The 25,648-nt window shown below is 36.8% G+C and overlaps 1 protein-coding gene across 1 annotated transcript in view; it reads left to right on the top strand.

Annotated features, from left to right (window-relative positions):
• Positions 1-25,648, top strand: part of PRKG1 (protein kinase cGMP-dependent 1) — a 570,089-nt gene that overhangs the window by 174,379 nt on the left and 370,062 nt on the right. The window contains exon 3 of the mRNA XM_023739537.1: positions 20,479-20,542. Within this exon, the coding sequence (XP_023595305.1) occupies positions 20,479-20,542 (64 nt within the window). The remainder of the gene's footprint in view (positions 1-20,478; positions 20,543-25,648) is intronic.

Below are 25,648 nucleotides of genomic sequence, written 5' to 3'. Positions count from 1 at the left end.
AGCTTAGTGTTATTGTTTCTTCTCTGTATGAGACTTCTTGTTTTTCACGAGCTGCTCTCAGGATTCTTTGTTTGTCTTTGGTTTTGCCAAGTGTGATTATGATATGCCTTGGTGATTTTCTTTTGGGGTCTGTCCTATATGGGGTTCGTTGAGCTTCTTGGATGGCTAGCTTTTCATCTCACATGATATTGGGGAAGTTTTATGTTAGCAGTTCTTCAATGATCCTCTCTGTGTTTTTTTGTTTTCTCCCCCTGTCCTGGAACTCCAACCACTCGCAAATTTTTGCTTTTAATTGTATCCCACATAACTCTCAGGGTCTCTTCATTTTCCTTTGTTCTTTTTTCTGAGTTTTCCTGTAACAGAGTTGTATCCAAGTGTTTGTCTTCATTCCACTGATCCTGTCTTCCACCATTTCAGATCTGCTTCTCAGCCCTTCTATGACACCGTCCATTTCTAAAATCTTGTTGTTGATCTTTTGGATTTCTAATTGTTGTTTTTGTATAATTTCTAGTTGTGAATTTATTTTGGCATTTTGTTCATGCATTATTTTCCTGAATTCTTCCAATTTTTTGTCTGTATTTTCCATGAATTTTTCTATTTTTTCCTTATTTTTGTCTGCTTTTTGCTTTAGCTCTTGGAGGATTCTGAGTATTAGAGATTTGAATTCCCTATCAGGTAGTTCTAGTGCCTTTTCTTCCACTGGAAAGTCATCTGGTGTTTTAGTTTGGACACCGACTGGAACCATGCTGTCCTGTTTTTGTAAATGTTTTGATCTTGTCTGCTGTCTTCGGGGCATTCAGTAGTTATTTTTCTCTTTTATTGATGGTAGATTTGTTTGTTTTGTCCCTTTTTTTAAAAAATTGGACTATGTCTGAGCAGGTGGGCTGTGTGTTCTTTGTAGTTTGCTCATCTGTGGGCACAATATTTTTCACCTCCTTCTCCAGTTGGCAGGGTCAGTCACTCAGATATGGTACGCCAGGGCAGGTCTAGCTGAAGAGGAGTTACTGGGACGGGTTGTTTGTGGCACTTATTACAGCCACCAGGGCAGGGCAGTTATCAGTGCAGGGCAGGTTCCATTAGGCCGTGCCTGTGCTGCTTGGAGGTGTGATGTTAAGCACATGGTGCAGGGAAGCAGGATGTAGCAGGGAGATTGTTATGTGTGGAGCGGTTGTCTTGTCTCCCACTGGAAGCTCCGTGAAGCTGCTTTCTCATACCCCCTGTTTGCTGGTGTCTGATAGAAGTCCAAGATGGTGGATCCGTGCTGCGTTAGCTGATATGGGACATCTGCATGAATCTCTCTTTGCTCTCCGTTCTCTGTCAGCTTTCTCACTCCATTTGGTGCTTGGCTGAGTTCTTTAGCTCTTCATTTGATGTTTTAGGGTTTCAGGTTTTTTGTTTTCTCTGTTTGGCTTAGTTTTTCGGATCTTTGCTATGGAGGGACGGCATGGTGCTTCTGCCTAGAGAGCCATTTTGCCGGAAGTCCTCAGAAAGACATTTTTTAATTATGAAAGGAAATAAATTTCTGGGGATGTTGTTGTTTGTTAGGTGCCATCAAGTTATTTCCAAGTCATAGTGACCCTACGTACAACAGAACAAAGCACTGCCTGGTCCTGTACCATCCTCAGAATGGTTGTTATGCTTGAGCCCATTGGTGCACCCACTGTGTTAGTCCGTCTTGTTGAGGGTCTTCCTTTCTTTCACTGACCCTGTATTTTACCAAGCATGATGTCCTTCTCCAGGGACTGGTCGCTCCTGATAACATGTCCAAAGTACTTGAGACAAAATCTTGCCATCCTTGCTTCTAAGGAACATTCTGGCTGTACTTCTTCCAAGACACATTTGTTCGTTCTTCTGCAGTCAATGGCATATTCAATATTATTCACTAATACCATAATTCAAAGACATCCATTCTTCTTCAGCTGGGGCTACATCTATGCAATTAAAACTATCATGTTAACTAAACAACCACTTGATGGATTAACGTTTGATTTATCTCAGGGTTGTTTTGGAGTTTTAAAGGACACAGGTATTTTCTCTGAAAGAAAATTGGTAGCATGTTCCAACTGTCTGGTCTGTGTATCCAAATGAAATTTGTTGAGATAATAAATGTGCTTCAAAAAGAACCTCTTCTGTTTATATAAGTTTTTATGTATGATTAGGGGTGTCTCCAACTTCAGTTGTTATTACCCATTTGACGTTCTAGGTGGTAGAATGCCTTAAAACTATCAGAGGAAATAACCAAGATAAGGAATTGTCTTCATCAGTTATTAAACTTCTTAGAAGAGAAGCCATTTTAAATCAGAAATAGGTTTTCTTTGAAAATAATTTCCTGAAAGTCAAGTGTTCTTTTATTTTCCAGAAAACAGCTAGCTTTTGCCGCTTCCAAATATCATTCAAGTAAATAAAAATGAGGATATTAAACAGAAAACATTAGGCCAATGGCAGTGAGGCAATGATGGTTTAATTTTAATGAGTCATACATTAATTATAGCTAAAGTTTAGTTTTAGAGAGGAGGAAACAAGTAAATATGTCATACAGAGGTTGTTTTTGTGCCATAAACTCCCCGAAATGGAGAATGAGAGAACCTGTTTCACAGAAGTGATATTATAGACATTTAATAAGGCACTGTTAAGCTTGGATTGACATTTGTTACTGTCTTTCAATTCTCTAGTATTTATAATTGTAATTTAAAAAAATACAAATTTGAATGACAGTAGGAATAAGCGAAGGCTGAGCTAAGATTGCTAAATGCTTAAAAATGATGAAACCTAATGAGACTTTAATTGCCTTTATAAAATAAGTGACAGTGACCTGATTTTTGCCCCAAATAATTGATTTTCTTTTTATGCTTAATTCTATCACCCTCTGTCCTGGCAAAGATTAATAAAGTCCTCCACTCAACACTCATTCTTACCTTTCATATTAATCTGTCCTAATTTTTGCAGTTCCAATCCTAATCACTTCTTTGGATAATGACCATTGTCTCCAGAAATCAAAATGAGAAGTTAAAAGATAATGCATTAAACATCATTTATAGATATCCTAGAATAAATTATTTTTTTAGATTATGTATAGTCAGTTGCCTGACTGCAAAATTCTTCTACATTGGATTCATTCAATTAGCCATTCATTCACTCTATGAAATTAATTGACAAGGTATGCATCAATCTGAGGCTAAGCTATGTTATTAAGATTGTCTGAAAATTAATATATATGAAAATTTAAGGGGTATACATCATTGTATAAATTTTATTAAATCCTTTTTGGTTAAGGTGAATTGTTCTGAGGATTAAATGAAATAATGAGTTTAAAGCAGTTATCAGAATGCTTGGATCATGTAAGTGCTGAGTAGATGTTAGCAATGATATTATTATTGTTAAAGTAACTAAGAAAGGTGCTTAACATACAAGTCTTCAGTAAAGTAGAGTTGATTTTATTATCACCACAAATATCAATATTTTTATAAAAGTAATCTATTTCTCACGGGATTGACTGAAGCTTTTCATAGGACTTAGAATTCCTGCTTGAGTTGAACTTACCAAAGGAAAACATTGTCTTTTTCTTATTGCTCACTGTATTGGGTTGAATAGTTCCTCCAGAAATTCATGTTTACCTAGAACCTGTAAATATGACCTTATTTGGAAATAGGATCTTTGCAGATCTAATCAAGTTAAAATGAGATCATACTAGATTAGAGCAGGCCCTAAATCCAATATATCTTGTGTCCTTAAAAGAGGGCAATTTGAACACAGATACATACAGGGGAGAAGTTACATGAAGACGGAGGCAGAAACTGGAGTTATGCAGCTACAAACCAAGAAATGCCAAGGATTGTTGGCAACCACCAGAAAACAGGAAGACTCAAAGAAGGATTGTTCCCTAGAGCCTTCAGAGAGCGAGCCTACTGACACCTTTATTTTAGACTTCTAGCCTTCAGAACTGTGAGGGAATAAATTTCTGTTGTGATAAGCCACCCAGTTTGTGGTAATTTGTTATGACAGTCCTAGGAAAGTAGCACAACCACCATTGCCAGGCATTTTGCTCTCTTTTGTACAAAGTTGTGTAATCACGGGAAATTCTTATTACTGTTTCCTGTGTTTCTTGCTTCATCTAATTCATGACTTATAATTAAGTGTGTTTAAGCCAGCACTGAGATAGACTGGATAGCCAAGGAGACTGGATGGCCAAGGCAGAGAACGTAATAATGAGACATTTCTTCAAATCATGGGGCCATGACTGTAAATCCCACTCTTGACCATGAGTGTTGATAAATAGCTCCTAATAGTAAGTCATTAGTATGTGCATTCTCTTTGCTGAGTTTTATGCTAAAAGGGTTTTAACATAGGTTATATCATCTCATTTAATCCCAGCTCTACCATCTGCTTCTAGGTAAACTTAATTTATAATTAAGGCAAAACACTTAAAAGAAAAGGATTCGATTGTTTCATTGGCTACTCTGAGTATAAATAGCAAAACTTCTTCATCAAAGGCTCCAACAAATTGCTATAGGTTTTGAGCATGAGAATTTATTTCCTGCATTCTTACGCTTTCTAAACTTTTACTGTAAAATCAGAAAAGAAAATCTCTTGGTAAATAATAGACCTAGGAATAATAGGATGAAATAAAACAAAAGACAATTTTGCTTGCATTGCAGGAAAAGGTATGTATTAGACAATTGGATTCAGAAATTATTTCCTAAGGGAAAAAGTAAAGGGTTCATATTTGAAAGATTTAGGATGATATTGGAGGAGAAGTCATATCAAGAATTAATATACAAAAGATTCTCTACAGAATAACCTTTGAATTCTTCTACAAAAGGTTTTTACTTAAGAGTTAACTTTGAGTCTGTATTTCTCAGTCTACACAGAAAAAAAAATTAAATAAAATCTTTGACTCTGTGACCTTAGTTGAATGTTCCATCCCTCACATTTTGTTAAAACAGTTACTTCAAGGTCAGATATTCTTGATTTTGAAAGATAAGTCATTTTTTTTATTCAAAAAATGAGCATCTGCCATTTTTAGGCGCTATGCTGAAGAAGTTTGGCACCATCCCTGACCTCAGGATGCTAATAGACTTAGGCTGGGATTGGCAATTTTTTTTGAAGGGTCATATAGTAAATATTTTAGTCTTCTAAGCCATACTCAGCTCTGCCATTGTAGTGTGAAATCAGCCATAGACATTATTCCTTAAACAATCCTTAAATAAGTATGACTGTGTTCCAGTAGGAGTCCTGGTAGCACAGTGGTTATGAGCTTGACTGCTAACCAAAAGGTTGGCAGTTTGAATTCACCAGCCGCTCCTTGGAAACCCTATGGGGCAGTTCTACTCGTCCTACAGAGTTTCTATGAGTCAGAATTGACTCAACGGCAATGGGTTTGGTGTTCCAATAAGACTTGATTTATAAAACTAGGCAGTGGGCCAGTTTACCTATCTAGTGTGAAATAGGTAAATAAACTGGCAATTACAAAGCAGTGATTGCTGTGACAGAGGTAGACACAGGGTTCTTAGGTGTGTAGATAAAGGGTATCTAGATTGCTTTTGTAGATGTGTCTGTGCAGTCTAGAGTGAGTGTGGAGAAGGGGAGGAAGCAGAGTAAAGAGATTATCAAGCAAGACTTCTCAGAGAAGATTATGGCTGAACTCCATCTTGAAAATATGAAGCAGTTCACAAAGAGGCCATGTTAAAATCTGTTCCAGGTTAAGCATAGGGGCTATTGTGAATTCTGTCACTTTAATATAAAGCAGTGTTTCTAAACTATGTAGCATGGAATACTAGTTCCTAAATAATTCAGTAGGTATTCTGAAATAAAAGGCTTCCTTGATGACTTTGGAAAATACTATCTTTTTCTTTTCCAGTTAGCTTTCTCAATGGTTTTTGTTTTGTTTTGTATCAATTTTTTTTAAGCAAAATAAAGACCCTGATAACTCCTGTAGTAAAAAGGTATTTAACTTTCTTTAACTCAAAATTTCCTTATTTGTCCATGAAGCCCTTTTTCAGTGTGGAACACATTAATATAATGTGTTTCAGAAGTAGTGTTTTGAGTAGTGTGGTTTTGAAAACTGGCATAAACCAAGGTTAGGGAGTTCTAGATCCCATTTGTCTGCCCATGGATAGGCAGCTAGGTCCAGAAGCACTTTAAACAGATGGTTCCTGAGCACAAAGCATCACTAGGCAACAAATGTCCAGCTACTGGGAGATGGAAGTGTGATAAAAAACTCAGTCACTATGGGCTTTGAGGTCTCAGGCAGAACAAGTAGCAAACTCACTGAGTGAATGGAGATAATTATGAAATTATACAGTGATGGTTCTAAACCTCGGACAGTATCACTCCTCGGAGGGTGTTTAGTTGTCACAATGATCAGGAATGCTGTTGGCATTTAAAGGGTGGGAACTGGAGATGCTAAGCCTTTTGCAGTACATAGGACAGACCACATAGTAAAGATGTATTCTGTCCAAATGCCAATGGGGCCTCTTGGAGAAACACTGCTGTAGAGCAAAGCTTGGCCTATGGGGATGGGGCATCTCACCTCCTAAGGTTAAGAAAAAATTGAGTCTAAAATCTGGGCAGAACCTTATAGACTGATTATCATTAGTGCAGCCATTAAATATTTAAAATGTCGTCTGTTTCTCCTTCAGTTTTAGCAATCAAATATAATTTGTTTAATCTCATAAAAATTTATCAGATATTATTTTTACTTCAGGCAGAGGCTACTGTAAGATTTGCAGAGCAAAGACCAGGTACAGTGTGATCTTCCGAATAAGCCACAGCATTAGGTGCTATTAAGCATTTCAGAAGCAATTTATTAAAGTGCGTCATTAGTGCCTCACCTCCTCATAGTCATTTTGACAGGAGCACCGGAAAAATTTTAGTTCTGATTTTGAAAGCAGCCCTTCAGTAGGTTCTAAAAAAGGCTAATGAAACAGTTTTGTAAGAATACTCAGTCAGTAAATGGCTTTCTTTTCTGAATTCTTTTTGAGTAAGTAGCCTCGAGGAAATATTTCTGTGGTTCCTGAAAAATAGCAAGCAGAAGATCCTTTGCCACAGATTAAAGGTTGCCGTAAATAAGGCCCCTTTGTATGATATGAGACATGCCCCTTCCTGTGGGCTGCAGCAGCTTTGCTGGAGTACAGAGGTTGTGCTGAGTTTTACCCCTGCTTATCTATGGTGGTGCAATGGTTAAGGCTGGCAGTTCGAATCCACCAGCCGTTCTTTGGGAACCCTAAGGGGCAGTTCTGCTGTGTCCTACAGGGTAGCAATGAGTTGCAACCGACTCCATGGCAACAGGTTTGATTTTTGGTTTGATTCTCCATGCAGATGACTTTGTACAGTGTACAAATTGCAAAACCCTACGTAATGACCCTGATTCAGAAGCACTATTCTTTATTGTATTTGGCTTTATTTTACATATCCTTCAATTTTTGTGCCTTCAATATGTACTATATGACACACTCTATATTAGATGTCACATTATGCAAGCTAAATTATATGTCCCTTTAATTGAGTGGCTACCCTATGCCAGCTCCTGTGCTAAGCACTTCACATCTATTATTACTCACAATGGCTGTGTGAGCTAAGTTTTCTAATTTTTATTTTCTGACTGAGGAAACTGTAGCTTCCTGGCTTTAAGAAACTCACCCATAGTTATATAGCTAGGAAGTAGAGGTGTTGGGATTCAAAACCTTTTTTTTTTTTTTTTTTTTTAATGTATTCCAAAGTCCCTACTATTAACTAGTACACAGTGGGGCTTTCAATGAATTTATAGATTAGTCAGGGGAGACAAATATTTCAACAGATAGTTATGACAAAAGTATGGATGTTATTAATGTGGGATGCCTGCTTAGATGTACAGAAAAATTGTCAGGGACCATTTCCCAGAAGAAGTTGTCCCTGAGATGAATCTCGAAGAATTTTCCACAAATGTGGGAATTCAAAGACTGATGAGACATAATGAGTTTTTGTAAATGTTTGGCTGCAGTTGTGATTTTTAGTGATTATTTTAAATTATTGCATGCCAACTGAAAATATTTGACTAGTAGGGCTGTTGACCTGGCTACACATTACAATCATCTGGGGGGATTTTTAAAAGCACATGGATTTCTTAGAACCTACCCCACAACCTCTTGAATCAAACTCTGTAATGACTTTAAGGTTTGGAACCAAGTGGCGTAAGACATTTTGACCAAGGATCTGGTTGAAGAGATGGGTACCTGCTCTGGAGTATTCAGTGAATCTTCAGTGTTGAATAACACTGAAATCAAATCTGAAAGTTTGTAGTTGGATATAGCATAGTTTTAGATGGTTCTTGAGACTATGCTTTTACAGCTTTTGCTGATATTTTGATTGTTGATATTGTATAGTGCTTTAATGGCAGATGTTTGAGATTGCTCAGGTCAGCATTATTATTTCCGTTTTAGAGATGAAAACACTGAGATTCAGTGAGCTAAAGTGACTTGCCTATCTGTCTATTACACATGCAACCTATGATTATGATGGTAGGAAAGATAGCTAATTAATGAGAAAGAAACTCTTGACTAAATGAGAGTTGCAGGGATACTGGGAAAGGTTTCATAGATGTTATCTTTTTAATTATTTAAAAGTTATTTGTTTGATGGCATGATTAAATCAATTATTTGAGCTGAGGTGTATGGAATGATTTATGAGGTGTGCAAAGATGTACTTCACAAAGAATTTACACAAGAAAAGCCATGAAGCTTAAGGCTTATGTAGGGAAGGGTAGTTTGACTTAGCACTCAGTAAGGGCTGGAGATGACTGGATAACTAGGGTAAGAGGACAATGGAGCTGACTGCCCCTGAACCCTTTGCTTTAGAAGGACCCTCCTTCAATTTCTTCCAGGTGTGCCCCTCCCTATGATTGCAGCCCAGGAATTTCCTGCCTAAATGGCCCTGAGCTCATTTCCAGGGTCTGCATGGGCCTCTTCCCCAGTCCTTTTTCCCTGCTGTGCCATTTTTATCCAAGCCTATGTCCAAGTGGTAAGGAAGGGTGACTGTGTCCATATGCTAGGAGGGGGTGATCGTGGTAGATGGAACTTAGTTATACTGGGAACCAGGGCCCTGGCAATGTTAGGAATGAGTCTAGAAGACAGTTTATTCAAATATTGAAATATTTTCCCTGTGTGATTCCCTTTCCCCTTTCTAGGCAGGTTGATAGGCCCTATGCATTTCTTTGTCTCAGAGTTTTGGGCCAATAACAAAAGCTTCTAGAAGATTCTTCCTATATATTTAAAAGTATAAATTCATTGGAAGTCTTACTTCCATAGGGAGACCCGAGTTCCATCTTCGGCCAGTGCACCTTGTGCACAGCCACCACCCATCTGTCATTGGAGGCTTCTGTATTGCTATGATGCTGAACAGGTTTCAGTGGAGCTTCCAGACTAAGACAGACTAGGAAGAAAGGCCTGACAATCTACTTCCAAAAATTAGTCAATGAAAAACCCTGTGGATCATAACTATCCGGTCTACAGCTGATCATGGGGATGGTACAAGACTTGACAGCATTTCATTCTGTTGTATATGTGGTCCCCATGAGTCAGAACCCACTAAGCAGCAACTAACAACAACAAATTTATTTGAGGAGTTTACCAGGAGTGTCTGGAGTCAAAAGGAGAAAGAAGAGGACCTTAGAGACATTTCCTCAATTTTGGGTTTCTCAGACACTCCAGGGAGATATAGAACCTAAGATTGGAATTGCTGCATGGAATTGCCTAGGGAGGCTGGCTAAAAGCAGCAGGATTTCAAGCTGTTTCTCTTTCTCCTCTCTGGACACGAAAGCAGGGAGCCATTGGACTTCAAGGTCCATTGTGACCATGATAGTAGGGAGATTAGAGACTTCATTTCCCACCTTCTGGGCATGACATGCTTCCTGGGTTCTGCTATGACCCTGGGGAAGAGTTGAACTATGAATATGATTAAATAGTTCACTGATAAAGAAGAACTGGTGCTCCAAATCAGATAAAATTTGATTTAAGAAAATGAAGAAATGGATATTTCCAGCACTCTTGAGTCTAGACTGAGATGCATATCAGACACATTAGAAAGTTTGTTTTGATTATGGAAGTTCTTAAACAATAACAACATTAAGGAAAAAAATATAATTGTGGGAGCTGCTCCAATTATTTACTGTGTGTCAGACACCTTTTTAATGCTTTAAATTTACTATCTTGCTTGTTTTCACCACAACCCTATGTGGCTGGTTGTATTATACTCTTGCTTTATGGTAATGAAGCTGAAATTTGGAGAGGTTAGGAAACCTGCCAGGCATAGCTAATGATTAGCGCAGAGCCTAATTTAACCTGCTTCTCTTTCACTCTGAAGCCTGTAATGCGTAACCACTATACTGTCTTCCGGGATAAGGAGTTTCGATTTATTCACATAGATGGTAAAAGTATACCTTATATCTCTATCAGCTTTATCTGAAGTATTATTATACACAAATATTCTGCTGATTCTCATAATCCAGTGAGATAATGAACAGCTTTTGGAGGGTTGGGTCCATTGTGTGATAAGGGCTAAATGATGCTAATAGAAAATGAATCTGACAGTGATGTATAAAGTACGTTGGAGTGCGATGGAGGCAAAGAGACGTGAGGAAGCAAGACCAGTTATAAGACTGTTGCATAACAGACTGAGCCAGGATCAATGTCAAATAAGGGAGAAAAGTATTTCTGGGATAGAAAACATCTTGTTGAGCTCACTGAAGGGAATGATTGGATAGCTGTAAGGTTAAGAAGGACCTTACTTTAATCCTTCATCAATAGAAATGGATTTCTTTGGTAAGTCACAGATTTCTGCTTTTATCCAAACACTATGGGCTATAGGAAGCCACTGGCACAGAAATAAACAATACCTGTCAGTAAGAGTGGCTGTAAATTTGATCTAGAGCTGATTTTTAATGACAGAATCAAAAAAGCTGCTACCATTATCCAAATGCTAGCCAAAGATAATATAACTCTGTATACCTGTTCTAGGTAGAGGCCATTATTGAAATATTTCCAGACTTCATTTTGTTCAAGAGATGTTTTATATTATAAATATGGGGCCTCATCTATGACACTCTTTGATTATATTTAAAAGCTATAACCTTTCAGTAAAATCACACCCATTTGCTACTAAATAGATTTTAAAAAAAAAAGTTGTTTAGTATTTAAAAATTTTAAACTGTTTTTATAGGTTCCTTCCACTGTAAAGCCCAAAAACGTGGAGCTCTCTTCATCTCCTCCCTTTCATCCCACATCCAGTCTATCAGGACATCATGCTGGTTCTGCTTTCAAAATATGAAAGCCCAGCTGCTTCTCACCACTTCCACTGCTTGTATTCTGTCCAAACCTCTGTCTTCTCTTATGCAGTAGACTCCTATCTGGCCTATCAGCTTCAGCTCTTGCCTTTGCCTATGAAGTTGTTTCTCCACAAAGCACAGAGAGATCTCTTTAATATGTAAGTAAGACCATGTCACGCCTGGGCAAGTGGCTCCACATTTCACTCAGATTAAAGCCAAGTCTTTATAGTGGTCTACAAGCTCCTTTATGATCTGTACCCTACTTCTTTCCTCTTGACATACACTACTCTTCAGCTTTCCCAGTAGGTCACTGAAATCTAGGCACCCTGACCCTTTGTTGCTCCTGGAATCCATAAATCACTTAAAACACTTTGCTCCTGTTTTCCCTCTGCCTGGATGTTCTTTCCTCAGATCTCCATGTAACTGTCTCTCCCACCTCTCAGATTTCTATTCAAGTCTCACCTTCTCAGTGAAGAATACTGGTTGTGCTGTTTAATCTTTCAACCTGCTCTTCCTCCCATTGTAATCCCTGCTACCTTGCTCTGTAACCCTTATTTAATGTACTATATTATATAGATGCATACATGTGATATGCATAATATATATTATTTAATATGTTTATTCTTTATTTTCTGTTTCCCTGCTGAATAGGCAGGACTCTTTGCTTTTGTCCATTGATGAATTCCAAACACCTAAAGCAATTCCTGGTACATGGTAGGCAAGCAATAAATTTTGGTGAATAAATAACTTAATTCAACAATAATATTTCATCAACACTTTGGAATTTTTTTTTAAATGGACCCATTAAGATACATCTTTTTTTTTTTTTCACATGTATAATATAATTTTATTCTTAAAATTCCCAAAGCAGGTAAGCTAGGGCTTATTATTAAGATACATCTTTTCTAGTAAAACTGTACTTGTACATTTCATGTTTTTTGACATTATAAAAATATATTTACAAAATAGAAAAATTTTAAAATAAAGACTAAAAATCACTCACCTAACACAATCCCTGTTAACTTTTGGTATTTCCCTACAAAGCTTCTCTACTCATAATTGTAAGAGGTTTTAATAAAGGCATAATTATTTTATTGTATACATAATTCTTATTATCCTTTCCTTGCAATATTATAAGTACTCCATGTTTTACACACTTGTCATCAATGCATCACATTTAATCACTGTATGCCAGTGGTTCTTCAACTTATGTTGGTTATATCTATTGATATTTACTGTATTAGGAATTAAAAATGAGAAAATTAAAAAATATTTACTAATTCACGTAAAATTCTCAATAATAAACGTATCACATGTTAACAGAAAGAGCCTATTTTTAAAAAATAAACATATTTTCAAAAAATAGTGAAGAGAAGCTTGAGTGTACATTTTTGCAAATCTTTCAATATCTTGCTTAATAGAAGGTAGTGGATTATTCACATATCTGCTTCTGCATTGAATCTTTTGAGTTTATGTTACTTTGGTTGACGTATAGGAAGAAAATCCAGTCTCAGAGATATGTAGTAGGGAAAGGGAGGTGTGTGCTAATGGTCTTTTCAGATAACTGTGGACATTCTTATTTGACATTATACGAAAATCTAACAAACTGTAGTTTCTTAAAGGTTAGTTGCAGCGTGGAATCTGAAACCATATCAGTTAACTTTCCATGCTCTATTACATTAGTATCTATTGATCCATCTTGTACTTTGAATGGCCATTTTACCCAAGCATGATTTGTATCATCATGCATTGGTCATTTGGAAAATATTGGTTCACTGAGTTATGCAAAATTTACAATATTAAAAAAAAAAAACCTTATTTGTTAATACCAACATATTGCTACTGATCTATCTCATTAGAAGAGTTTTTAAGTATTAGGAAGCTGTTAAGTGCACAGTGGTGGATAAAAGTTTTATGAAGTTTAATTTTTTATTTGGAAGTTCAATTTTTATCATTGGTAACAAACACTGTCTGTTGTTTTCCTTGAAGCGACAAGCTCACTTGGCTCCTTTTGAAGAATTGTCTGCCAGATACCCAACTCTGAGTAACCAGTTTGTTGTTCATTCTCGAGTAAAAATTATGTTCCATTAAAAAGTACCTAATTCAGCTTGTCGCTCCAAGAGCCATACAAGTGATTTTCCTTGAGACAACCATCATACTGCAATATGCAGCAGAAGTGCTTTATATGTACTTGCCGTTTTATCACGCACAGTATTAAAAAGATACATTCTGAAGGGTTGAAATTTAATTAGTAACTATTACTGTTTTATCAAGAACATTTCACAGTGAAACTGGCATTTTATTTTATTATTACTTTTTTTTTTTTCACTGTAACTGTGTGGTGATTAAGAATATAATGACAACTAGTACAGTTTGGTGTTACTACCTTGATTTGTGCAAAGGGGCTACCATTGCTTTGCACTATTGGTACAAATGTCAACACAAGATAAGCCGTAAGATTCAAAAAAGTTATTCAACACTTTGAATATTCCAGCACCACTTGTGTTTGTTGCCATGTGTGCACATAAAAGATGATCTTCCTCAATGATTAGTTTGTTCTGACATCAAAGGAATGAATTCAAACAAAATAGCAAGTCTAGCAATGTCTGTAGATTTATCCATTTATAAGGCAAAAGTACAGTTTTATAGACAAGATTTTAATTCAGTCTTTGTGATTGCAGCTAAATCTTTAATTCAGCAAGGTGCTGTATCATTGGAAAGAGGCATCACAATGATTTCTTTTACTGACTTTTTGTCCAGCAGACATTCAGCAAAGTCAACTCTTCAAGGCCTTATTGGTTTCTCAGCTATTGAGTGGGCTTTTCTGGGCAATGCAATACCATAACTCACCTTGTATGATGCTTCGCTGACTTTTTGATTTCTTATTTGAAAAGCTGTATCCAATAATTTTGGGCTTTTAAAAAGTTAACCATGTCTACATTTGAAAACTGAGATCCTTTTTCTTTAAGCTTTGAATGATTGGTCTCAAAGTAACATCACAATTTAACTAGCATAATAATACTATTAAAAATATTCTGTTGTATAAGAAAATTAAGTATTTTCGTCTATAAAGCTGAGCGGTCCCATCATGTTTTCATTTCTTATTTACACTGTTCCAAGTTTCTTTGGAGTAGATTTCTCCCATCCATGAATCAGAAAACTCTGATATGTCATTTTTTTTATCTTTTTCAGTATCTTTAGACTTAGAAGTTACACTGTGTCTCGAGAACACAAGTCTTCTAATCTTCCCTTTGAAAGTAAATGATCCATTCTTAAATATAAAAAATAACTAACTTTGTATTATTAAATTTTAACATTAATAACTAGTCTAAAATTATAACAGTTTTAGATAAAATTTTTAAATTTAGAAATATTTTTGAAAAAAATGGAAATCTATCATTGGCAAAACAAATTATTGAAATATATTTACTTCTTAGTGTTTTTACACTAAGGCGCAAGGAAAACTTTATTATTTCAAAGAAATGCCTTACTGGATTATAATAAGGTTACAGAGATTATAGTAGGTATAATGAAAAATAGCTGATAAGAGCACAGTAAAAGTACTGAAAGCATACTGAGTTAATTTCTGTAAACAACAGATTTATAGCATAAAACTTTCTTATAAAGTCCTAGAAAATATAAGAATAAGCATATATTCCATTAGCCATCAAAGCGATAATGTTATCACATGCCATGTAGCCTCTGGAAAACTCTTGTACAATTGTGAAAGAATAAGAATGAAAAGGGCAAAATCTTAGGCTTATTATGGAAACTATTTTGATTTTTAAAAGGTATTAAAAAGCAAAGATGTCCCTTTGAGGACTACGGTGTGCCTGACCCTAGCCACAGTATTTTCAGTAGCTTCATATGCATGCAAAATGTGGACAATGAATAAGGAAGACTGAAGAATTGATGCATTTGAATTATGGTGTTGATGAAGAATATTGAGTATATCATGGACCACCAGAAAAATGAACAAATCTGTCATGGAAGAAGTACAACCAGAGCTCCTTAGAAGTGAGGATGGTGAGACTTACGTACTTTGGACATGTTATCAGGAGAGGCCAGTCCCTGGAGAAGGACAGCATGTTTGGTAAAGTAGAGGGTCAGTGAAAAAGAGGAAGACACTCAAGGAGATGGATTTATACAGTGGTTACAACAATGAGCTCAAGCATAACAAGTTTGTGAGGATGGCACAGGACTGGGCAGTGTTTCCTTCTGTTGTCTAGGGTCGCTATGACTCGGAACTGGCTCAGTGGCAACAAACAACATCAATAGTTTTAACTTTGAGACCCCTATGAAAAGATCTTGGGGAATCCCAGGGCTACTAGACAACACTTTGAGAACTGCTGCTGTATGTCATTACGTTAATCTATATCTGTCCCTAGTTTTTCGTTTGCACACCACTGTAATAAAATACTTTGTATATTAGATTTTTTTACTCTTCTCTTAGTTATTCTTTTCATACAGTAGATTACCTGAAGTAAAATCACTAAGACAAATACAGAATGTGGACCATTCAATAAGACAGTTGTCCAAGTTTCTTAAAAAAAATCAATGTCATGGAAAAAAAAATGTGGGAAGATTATTATAGAATAAGAGATTAAAGAGATATAATGGCCAATAAGCATTGTATGAATTTTGACTGGATCCTAGTTTGAAAGACAAAACAACAAACTGACTAACAAAGACATTTTTGTACAAGAGGTAATATTTGAATATGCAATGGATATTAGATGATATTATAAAATTATAGTTAATCTCTCATGTAATATAATGGTATTATGGTTATTTACTTAGCAGAATGTTCTGTTTTTAGCATATGCATGTTAAAGTATTAAGGGTAAAGTTTCATCATAGCTGCAACTTATTTTCAAATGTTTCTTTAAAAAATATCTATGTAAATATATATTGACCCATACACATTGTAAGATGGTGAAAGTAGAAATAATAATAGCATCACCTGAACCTGTCTAACTTTGGGGGATAATGAGAATTACCATAAGCACAAAGCTGATTCCCATGAGGTGGAGGTCAGACATACCTCCACTGGCCACTTTTTATCAATTCTGACACCAGCCGTACCTCCCATGGCACTCTTTACTTCTCTTATGGGTTCAATAATCTGTTGCAGTGGCCACACAGAGCTCACAGACCATACTTAACGGTTAAGTGGTTTATTAAGGAACAGGGTACAACTCAGGATCAGGATCAGGATCAGGAAGCATGCAGGCAAAGCCTCCTTTCTTCAGTGCAGGACAGCTCTTTCAGCTCATTTTGGCTGTACAGGCCTCCTCTTGGCCTCCTGAGGACAAGCTCTTCTTGGCCTCATGAGCATATGCTCCTCTCAGACCCCTGAGGACAGACTCCTCTCGGTCTGTCACCACTGGCTCTGCAGCTGAGCCCCTTCCAGGCATGTCACCTTCTTCAGTGTTACAGCCCTTGATCTGTGTTACAGCTCTTTTAGGAGGTTCCTCCCTCTCAGCTTCTTCTCTCTTCTTTCTTCCTTCTGCTTCTTCCTGCTTCTTCTCTTCCTGCTTCTTTCTGTCTGACAAACCTCTGTGGGGCTGGTTGCTTAAATACACAAACTCTGTCAATTTCAAGACATGACACTCTCACCAGGGCCACAAACTGACCAATCAGCTCTCGGTAGGCCGCAGACACTTCATTTGCGTAGTAGGCACAGCTGAGCTACAACTCGCCTGATTTGCATAATCTATTCGCCAATCTTTGCAAGGTGCATACCAATCACAGGACAGGCTACAGCCCAGGACCAGATAAAAAGTGTCAAATCAAGTTGTTTACAACTTACCCAGAAAATGTCAGTCAACTTGGACAAAAGTAACAAACCCTCTGGGATAGAGAACTAGGGCAAAGGTAACTCCTCAGGGTTTAGGAGAACAACTCAAGCTGTTTTTCCAAAGAACCAAGGCAAAAGGCCACATAAAGGAACTTATTTCATCATACACACACACAGAAGATTAGAATAATTGAAAGCAGATAAAACAAATATGGCAAAACATCAAAAATTGTTCAGTCTAGGTGGTGGGAATACAGGTGATCCTTGAATAATTCTTTTAGCTTTTCTGTTGATTTGAAGTTTTTCATATTAGAAAATAGGAAAATAAGTAAAATCGCAAAATTAAATGTTATTTATCAAAACTTCTAAACCAGTATCTAAAAGAATTAAGTATTCTTTTGAAAGTTACAGAACAGCTTTTTCTAAGTACCTTTACTGGAGTGTGTGTATCTCAATGAGTCAGTTATCAGCTCCAGAGTCATTCAGATGAAAATTTTAATCCTTTCTTCATCAGTGATGAGCAATGTGACCTCAGGCAAACTCTCAAGGTCCCAGTTGTGGAAAATGGGCCACAGTAATAAAGATTATTTGATAAGGTTGTTATAAAAATGAAATTTATATTATCTATAAAACATTTTAATGCTCAGTAAATAGAAAACACTCAAATCTTATGTTACTGTCATTACAAATTCCAAATCCTTGCTTCATGAAGTTAAGAAAAACCAATGGAAAAGGACCACATATTAAGTCATCTCTGTTCTATTACATTCAAGTACATCCCGTAACTTCAGGCCTACTGCAAGTCCTTAGGGAGCCAAGGCATTTTAATAGATCTGTAAGATTATTGTAAGATTATTTGTAATTAGAATGTGAATTGTTCCTATAATTTATTTTTTTCACATAAATGAAAATATTCTTCTCTAGTGTTTAAAAATTTTAGAAAGTTGTCCTGACAATTATTTTTCCTTAAGTTTTCTAAACCATAGTCAACTTCTTCTTGAATTATCATACATCCAAATTAGTAGATTCTAAATTAATGTATTTTGATATATTTGTGAAAATGCAACTAATGTATTTCATATATATTCATATTAAAAGTAAGAATGTCCTCAATTATTTTATTCTTGGTGTTCAAGCTATTGATGGACCACTAACTCTTAGAAAGCAAATTAATTACATGAGAAATAGAGATCTTAGGATTTTAAAGATAGCTACAGAGTGCTTTGAGAGTAATTTATAAAAATGAAGACTTTTTTTATTAAATGATTTCTATTTTGTAGAGGTGCTTCAATTATTACTGATTGTTTAAAAAGTATTTCTTCTTAAAAATCATCTTTAATTTTTATTAGTAGTAAATGCTGCCGAATGTTTTAAGGCATTTTAAAAGGCACTTAAACTTGTAAAATTTCATATATTTAAAATGTCCTCCTAAAATGTAATGTTTTTGTTTTCATTTAGTGTGTCATGTAGTCAAGTAAATCTTAAAATCTTCCTCAAGCTGTGTATAAATTGTTGAATGGAAGCTAATTTACTCTGTAAAACTTTCACCTAAATAACCTAAATTTTTGAAAATTTTCCTCATGATTGAGCACTCTCGTGAAAATGAAAGTATTGTATAATTTGACATAGATACAGCATAGATTGAAGTGTAAGTACTAGCATAGAAGTAATAGGCCTGTCTAGAGAAAGAAGCCAATTACAATAAAGCAAGAAAAACTCAGTTGTAGTTTGTGTTTTCCACAAATACCCACTGGGATATGGGAGCCCTCTAGTTAGTCTTACCTCTCAGAAGAAACTGAAATATAGCTCATTAAAAGTACAAGGAAGGGCTAGATTTTTCAACCTGCGTAACTCATGGAAACAGCTTCTTCTGACTTCTTCCGTCTCTTTCTGTGATGTGTTCCATCCAGCAGCTGAAATAGACTGCCTTCTGGAATTTAAAACCCACATGCTCAGTCGGACCACAGCAGTAAATTTGGTGGAACAGATGGTCCTGTGTGTTATACCTCTGCACCAAACCTTGGGATTTTATCAATAGACTTTACCCTGTTGGGTTGCAGTAATGGGAATTGGAGTGACAAATTAACAGCAAAACTTTCATCCTTATATCAAAACAGTATCTGTGGTTTTGTTGTATTATTCTAATCAAGCCAAACTTATACTATATGTCACATGTCAGAGGGCATATAAATGTATATGAATTTATAGTATTTTCTCTATTTTAACATTGAGATATGATTAAATGAGTATTTAGTTCCACATCTCAGATTTTCCAGTGGAGTTTCAAAAACTATATGTTGATGAGTTTTTTGTTTTTTTTTCATTTAAAGCCATTTCTTTTCACATATGAAAAAAATTTTGTTGGTTCGTGCATTTAACATCATTCAGTATTTTCTATTTACTGTGCCATGGGAAGAAACAAGAAAGGGAAGAAGGGAACTAGCATTTTTAAGTGTCTTTTATGAGTCTGACTCTTGACTCTATCCTGTCTGGTCTGATCTTTATAACTGTCCTAGGAGGCATTCACACATTATGCTTTTGTAACTTTATTTAACACACGCTACTGTGTTTATGTTATTTGTAAATCAGTGAAAATACAGGGGTGAGCAAGATAAAATAAAGTTCCTATCTTTGTGAAGTTTTCATTCCAGCAGGGAAGACAAGCAGTAACAAATATTCGATTCATTATTTAATTACAGTTTTAGTAAGAGACAAAAGAGCTCATAATAGGGGGCCTTACTTAGCATTCTCTGGGTGGTGTAAAGGGTTAAGCACTTGAATCTACTTACGAAAAATTAGCCATTCAAAACTCTGTGGAGTACCATTCTACTCTGACACACAGGAGTGCCATGAGTTGGAATTGACTCTATGGCAACTGGTGTGAAACCTAGCTGGGGAGAGGTTGGGGTGAGGGTCAAGGAAGCTTCCCAGAGTTGTTGAATGAATGCTTGCAGGTTGCAGTGTATGATCAATCAAGCTTTTTCCTAAAGGATGAGTAGGAGTTGGCCTGGAGAAGGATGTGTGTATTTGAGAGGGGAGTGAATGGAGAAGATGGGGAAGCTGGAAAGAAATCTGGCAACAGCAGACTGATAAGGGAGACAATGGCTTTCTCCCTTTGATAGCTGTGGCACTCAAGGTCATGTGAGCAAATGTAAGTGGGATTTGTACTCAGTCTTACCCAGCTCCACATTCTTTCTAGTACAAACAACATGCCTTTTTCCCTGTTAGACATCAAACCATGCTTAAATAATTACTTTGATCTGCGTGTGCATATTCTTTGATATGAAATATTTTTGTATTTTCATTCAGATATTTTGCTATTTCATTTAGGAAAGTAAGTTACTTCCATGCCTTCAGAATCATTCTCTGTTTTGTTTTCCAGCGTTCCAACATTCCAGAGCCTTCCTGAAGAGATCCTCAGTAAGCTTGCTGATGTCCTTGAAGAGGTAATTGTTTTTTAGGCCTTGAACCTTTGGAGACAGGACCCAGCCTGCTCTGCGGGCTTCTTTCACAGCTGTGTGATGACGAATCACAAGCTGCGGAGAGACCATTGAGATTTTTTTTTTTTTAACTCTTGGATTAACTACACATTTGGCTTCGCATGAAAAGCAGCTCAGCGCATCCTACATTTAAACACAGTTAGAAATGTAAAAGTCCACTTAACTACAGAGGGAGAAAAACTTTTCTTCTTGGCAAATATAATGTTACTTTTGTTTCCAAGAATGGGAGATGGTGCACTTTCTCGTTTATTTCAGTCAAGGTAAAGCAAAATTATAATTACTGCCATGCTGAAAGGTCGGACTATGGAATTTACAACAGGAATTAGCAGTTGGGAACATATTTTATTAGCATACCAGTATATTTTACACATATAATTTTATGCCTGAGGGTGGAAGTGTCACTGTTACTCTTTTTCTCTGACCCTATCCAGCCATAGTTTTCCAGAAGAGGAGAAACACTGCATGTTAGGTTATTCAGTCGTGGGCCACCTCTTTGAGATTAATAACTAAGCACAAGCAGATTAAAGTGCTTCTGCTCCAACTGATGAGATCAAAGCCAAATTGAAAACACAGAAGTTTTGGTGTCTAAAATTGTTCTCCTAAAGGTATTGGGAATATGAGTTCTATTTCATGTTGAAAAGAGAAAAAATTATCTTTTTCTTCCTGCTGAGGAAGTATAGATGGATTGATGAAGTCTAAGAACAGTATCTGTGAAGACAAAGCCAACTATCAGCCCAAAGCAGGATGCCCTTGCTGAGGTGGGCAACATGAAAGATAGAATTAGTTTCAATCATATTCAGCAAACAAGAAATGAATTCAGGAATTTAGAAGGTTAGTTAGGCAGCCCAGGGATAATCACAAAACAGAGATCAGTCAGGCAAGGGAAATATTCCAGGTCAGGTTAATTCATTTTTTCATCTTTTCAGTAAATTTTTACTGAGTATCCCCTATAATCAGGCGTCCAGGGATATAAGAGTAAGTAAGATAGACACCATGCTGCCTGCATAGAGTTAACATTCTAGAAGAGGAGATTCATATTAATTAACAAATTGCATAAATGATTGATTAACTCAAATGTGATACAAGTCAAAAAGTTAAATGTGAGCTGCTCAGAGAATAAAACAGGGAAACCAACATAGTCTAGGGAGACATGGAAGGATTCTGAGAAAATACTGTGAGCCTAGCTCTGCAAAGTATGTAGCTCTATAAAATACTAAGAGCCAACTCTGAAAAGTTGGTTATACAAAGGAGAACTATTACAGAGGGAAGGAACGAATGGATTAACAAAGGCCGTAGGCCCCTGGGGCTAGTGTGCAGAATGTACCCTGAGATGGAATCTTGCAGGGTCTAGAAGGTCCATTTAGATACTTTGATTTCATTCTTCTAGAGTTGGGAAGCCTGTGGAAATTGTTAAGCCTGGGGGAAGGGAAGGAGGGGCAGGACTAAAAGATTAACATATTTTTAAAGGAGTTTTCTTAAAGGAGACTTCATTGGGTAAGTAGGAGTGAAATGAGATGCAAATGGTCAGCCTTGGGACAGACGGAAGGAGCCCTGGTAGCGAAATGGTTAAGCACTTGACTGCTAACGGAAAGGTCAGCGGTTCAAACCTACCAGCCATTCTGGAGAGAAAGATGTGGCAGTCTGCTTTTGTAAAGAATACAGCTTTGGAAACCCTATGGGGCAGTTCTACACTGTCCTATAGGGTCACTATGAGTCGGAATGGACTCGAAGGCAGTGGTTTTATGGGTGCTTAGAATCAAGACTTTATATTGATTGTTTTTACTTGCTATACAATTATTTGCCGAACATCTACTGTGTTCCACAACTCTCTTAGGCTTTGGGCATGTAGCAATGAACAAAACAAAACAAAACTCTGTCCCTTTATGGAGCTTAAATGATTGATGGGGAGGATTACAGAGATATATACAATAAATAGTAAATAATTATTTTTTAACTATATAATATATATTTATAAATAATTATCCAAATCCAAACCTGTTGCCTTCGAGTCGATTCTGACTCCTAGTAACTCTATAGGGCATAGTAGAACTGTCCCACAGGGTTTCCTAGGCTGTAAATCTTTACAGCGGCAGATTGCCAGATCTTTTCTCCCACAAAGCTGCTGGTGGGTTTAAATCACCCTTTCAGTTAACAGCCCAGTGCTTAACCATTGCAACACCAAACTGAAAACCCGTTGCTGTCAAGTGGATTGCAACTCATAGCAACTCTGTAGGACAGAGTAGAACTACCTCATAGGGTTTCCAAGGAGCGACTGGTGGATTCAAACTGCCAACCTTTTGGTAAGCAGCCAAGCTCTTAACCACAGAGCCACCACGGCCTCGTTGCACCACTGAGGCTACTTAAATGCATATTTAGGAGAAAATAGAATAAAACCTTGATGATTGGTCCTTAACATTCCCACATTAACAGGTTGGGAAATGAACAGGAGCCTGTAGAGGCCTGTGAAAGTAGGAGGAAAGTCAGGAGCATGTAGTACCTTAAAATCCAGGAAAAGAAACTCTTTTGAGGAAAAGAAAGTAAAACTTGAGTATGAGTTTTACTGAAAAGGCAAGGAGAAAAATGAAGGGAAAAGTGGGGTTAGGAGGAGATTGTTGTAGCATGGGAAATCTTGTTGACATAGGAGAGGAGAACACTGCATATACCACACCTGAGAAGCACAAGAGAATAGCTCTCTACTGCCTATAGAGACGGGGAAGGCAGAGTATCCGGGCACACATGTAGGTAGGTGCGGTGGTTGGAGCTGTGGAAATTTTGTTCTGGTTTCTTCGGTTTTCTCTGTGATACAGGAAGCAAAGTCAGTGACTGAAAGTGAGGATGAGGAGAGAGGTCTGAGCAGCTTGAGGACAGAAGAAAATATATGAAATAGTTGTTTAGAAAAAGGGAAGAGTCAGTGGAGTAGGGAAATACAGTATCATTAAGACCGCACTTGATGTTAACGATCCCAAATCTACAGCGAGACTAGCTCATTTGATTGTGTATGCCTTTTCAGCCTTACTTATTTGCCTAGGTACAGGCTCCAAATAGGCAAAGAATTTGATCCAACTAGGATTTGTGTGTTACCAAGAAGAAATGAGTGATTGCGGGAGAGACTACTGAGTTGAGGCTGCACGGGAAGAAATGCTTGTGTGATTGGCTATGAAATTTAAACTGAGCAAAGAGGAGAGGAGCACCAGAGAGTGCGAAGGCCAGTGAAAGGTTGTAGGACAGATGGATTTTAGACTTTTGAGGTGCAAGAATTTTTGGAGGTGGGCTGAAAGAGATGGTGAACTGGAACAATACTGAAAATGTTTTTGTCACTAATTACAACCTCTACCAATGATTCTATGATCAGCAGAACCTCAAAAGTTCATATGCACAAATTCTTAGCTTGGGGCTTACTGAGGTGAGCTTTTCTATGTATTTATGATCTCCCTAATCTCATATGTGACTCGAAGGTGAAGCAGAACATTGTCACATTTGACTTCTATGTTCAAGTATAAAAAATTCATGAGAAAAAGTACTAGCTGTGTTTCTCTCTGACCACAATGACCTGTATACCTATACAGTCTGTAAATAGAAAGCTGCTTTTTCACAGTTGCTCTTTTACTGTTTGTTTTCCTTGTTGAATACAATGAAAGACTCTCTGATAACCTAAAAATATATATATACATATGTATATATATAAAACTAAAGCACAAATCAAATTTCTAGCCACAATCAATCCCACTTAAAAAAAAAAAAGCTCATGAAAAGTCATTGCTTCTTTTTTTTTTCTTTTCCACAGCTGTGGAAGCATTTGCTATGTTTTGCAAAACAATAGTCATAGCGCTATAAATAATTCTGACCAAAGGAATATTTTTGTATTTATGTCAGGTTTCCTAATCAGAAGATGCCTTAATTTATGTTTGGATTGTGTGCACTACAGTACGGTTTATACCAATGCTGAACGAAAATGGAAACAGATGATTAAGTACTCACACAGTTGTTTTCAGGACATAAATGAAGTAAACAGACAAAATACAGAGTAGACATATAAATGTGCTAGGCAGTACATGAAAGTATTCAACTCAAGTTGAATAAACAAGCACAATGAGAAATTAGATTAAATTGTATATCCAATAAAATGAAGCAAATTTGGAAGAACAAAAGCCATACCAATGTCACATAACATTAAAGGAAAATGTGTTTACATAATAATTGAGCTGTCTTTCTTCAAAATATCCACATGAAGATGAAAAAAAAAGAGATTATTTTGAAAGTATAACAGTGTTATTATAGCCTTCGACGAAGATGTTTGCAGCCTGATTTGTTTATTTGACAACTATTTATGGATCACCTACCATGTGCCAGGAATTGTTCAGGCCTGGGGATTCAGGCAGAGCCCTGCTTTCACTGAGCTTGTGTTCCAGTAGGGGATATAGATAATAAGTAAGTAAGACAAACAGCATGGAGTGATAAGGCTACCCTCTATTGGTTTACTAAGGGAAGCCCTCTCTGAACAGGTGATAATTAAGATGAGATCTAAATGATAATAATGCAAATACAGGTGCCATGTGTATACCAGGCCGAGGGAAGAGCAGGTGCAAAGTCCTAAAGTGGGAGTGTTTATTGTCCTTAAGGAACAGAAAGATTTGTAGGGGTTGATAGTGGAGTGGGCTGAGATTAGAGAGAATTAGTCAAGGCCAGATCTCAGAGGGATTTGCTGGTCATGGTAAAACAAAACCAGTTGCCGTGGAATTGATTCTAACTCATGGCAACCCCATGAGTGTCAGAGTAGAACTGTGCTCCATATGGTTTTCAGTGGCTGATTTTTCAGCAGTAGATTGCCAGGCCTTTCTTTAGAGGCACCTCTGGGTGAACTCAAACCTCTAACTTCTCAGTTAGAGGCCTAGCACATTAACTGTTTGCACTACCAGGGACTCCATGATAACGAGCTTAAATTTTATTTTAAGTGCAACAGGAAAATTTGGAAGGTTGTAGATAGTCAAAAAATGTGGCATGATCTGAGTTTTGTTTTAGTAGCATAATTCTGTAACTATGAGAAGAATGGAT

This window comes from Trichechus manatus, unplaced genomic scaffold, assembly GCF_000243295.1.
Source record: "Trichechus manatus latirostris isolate Lorelei unplaced genomic scaffold, TriManLat1.0 scaffold00007, whole genome shotgun sequence".
NCBI lineage: Eukaryota > Metazoa > Chordata > Mammalia > Sirenia > Trichechidae > Trichechus > Trichechus manatus.
This window is presented reverse-complemented; position numbering and strand designations above follow the sequence as displayed.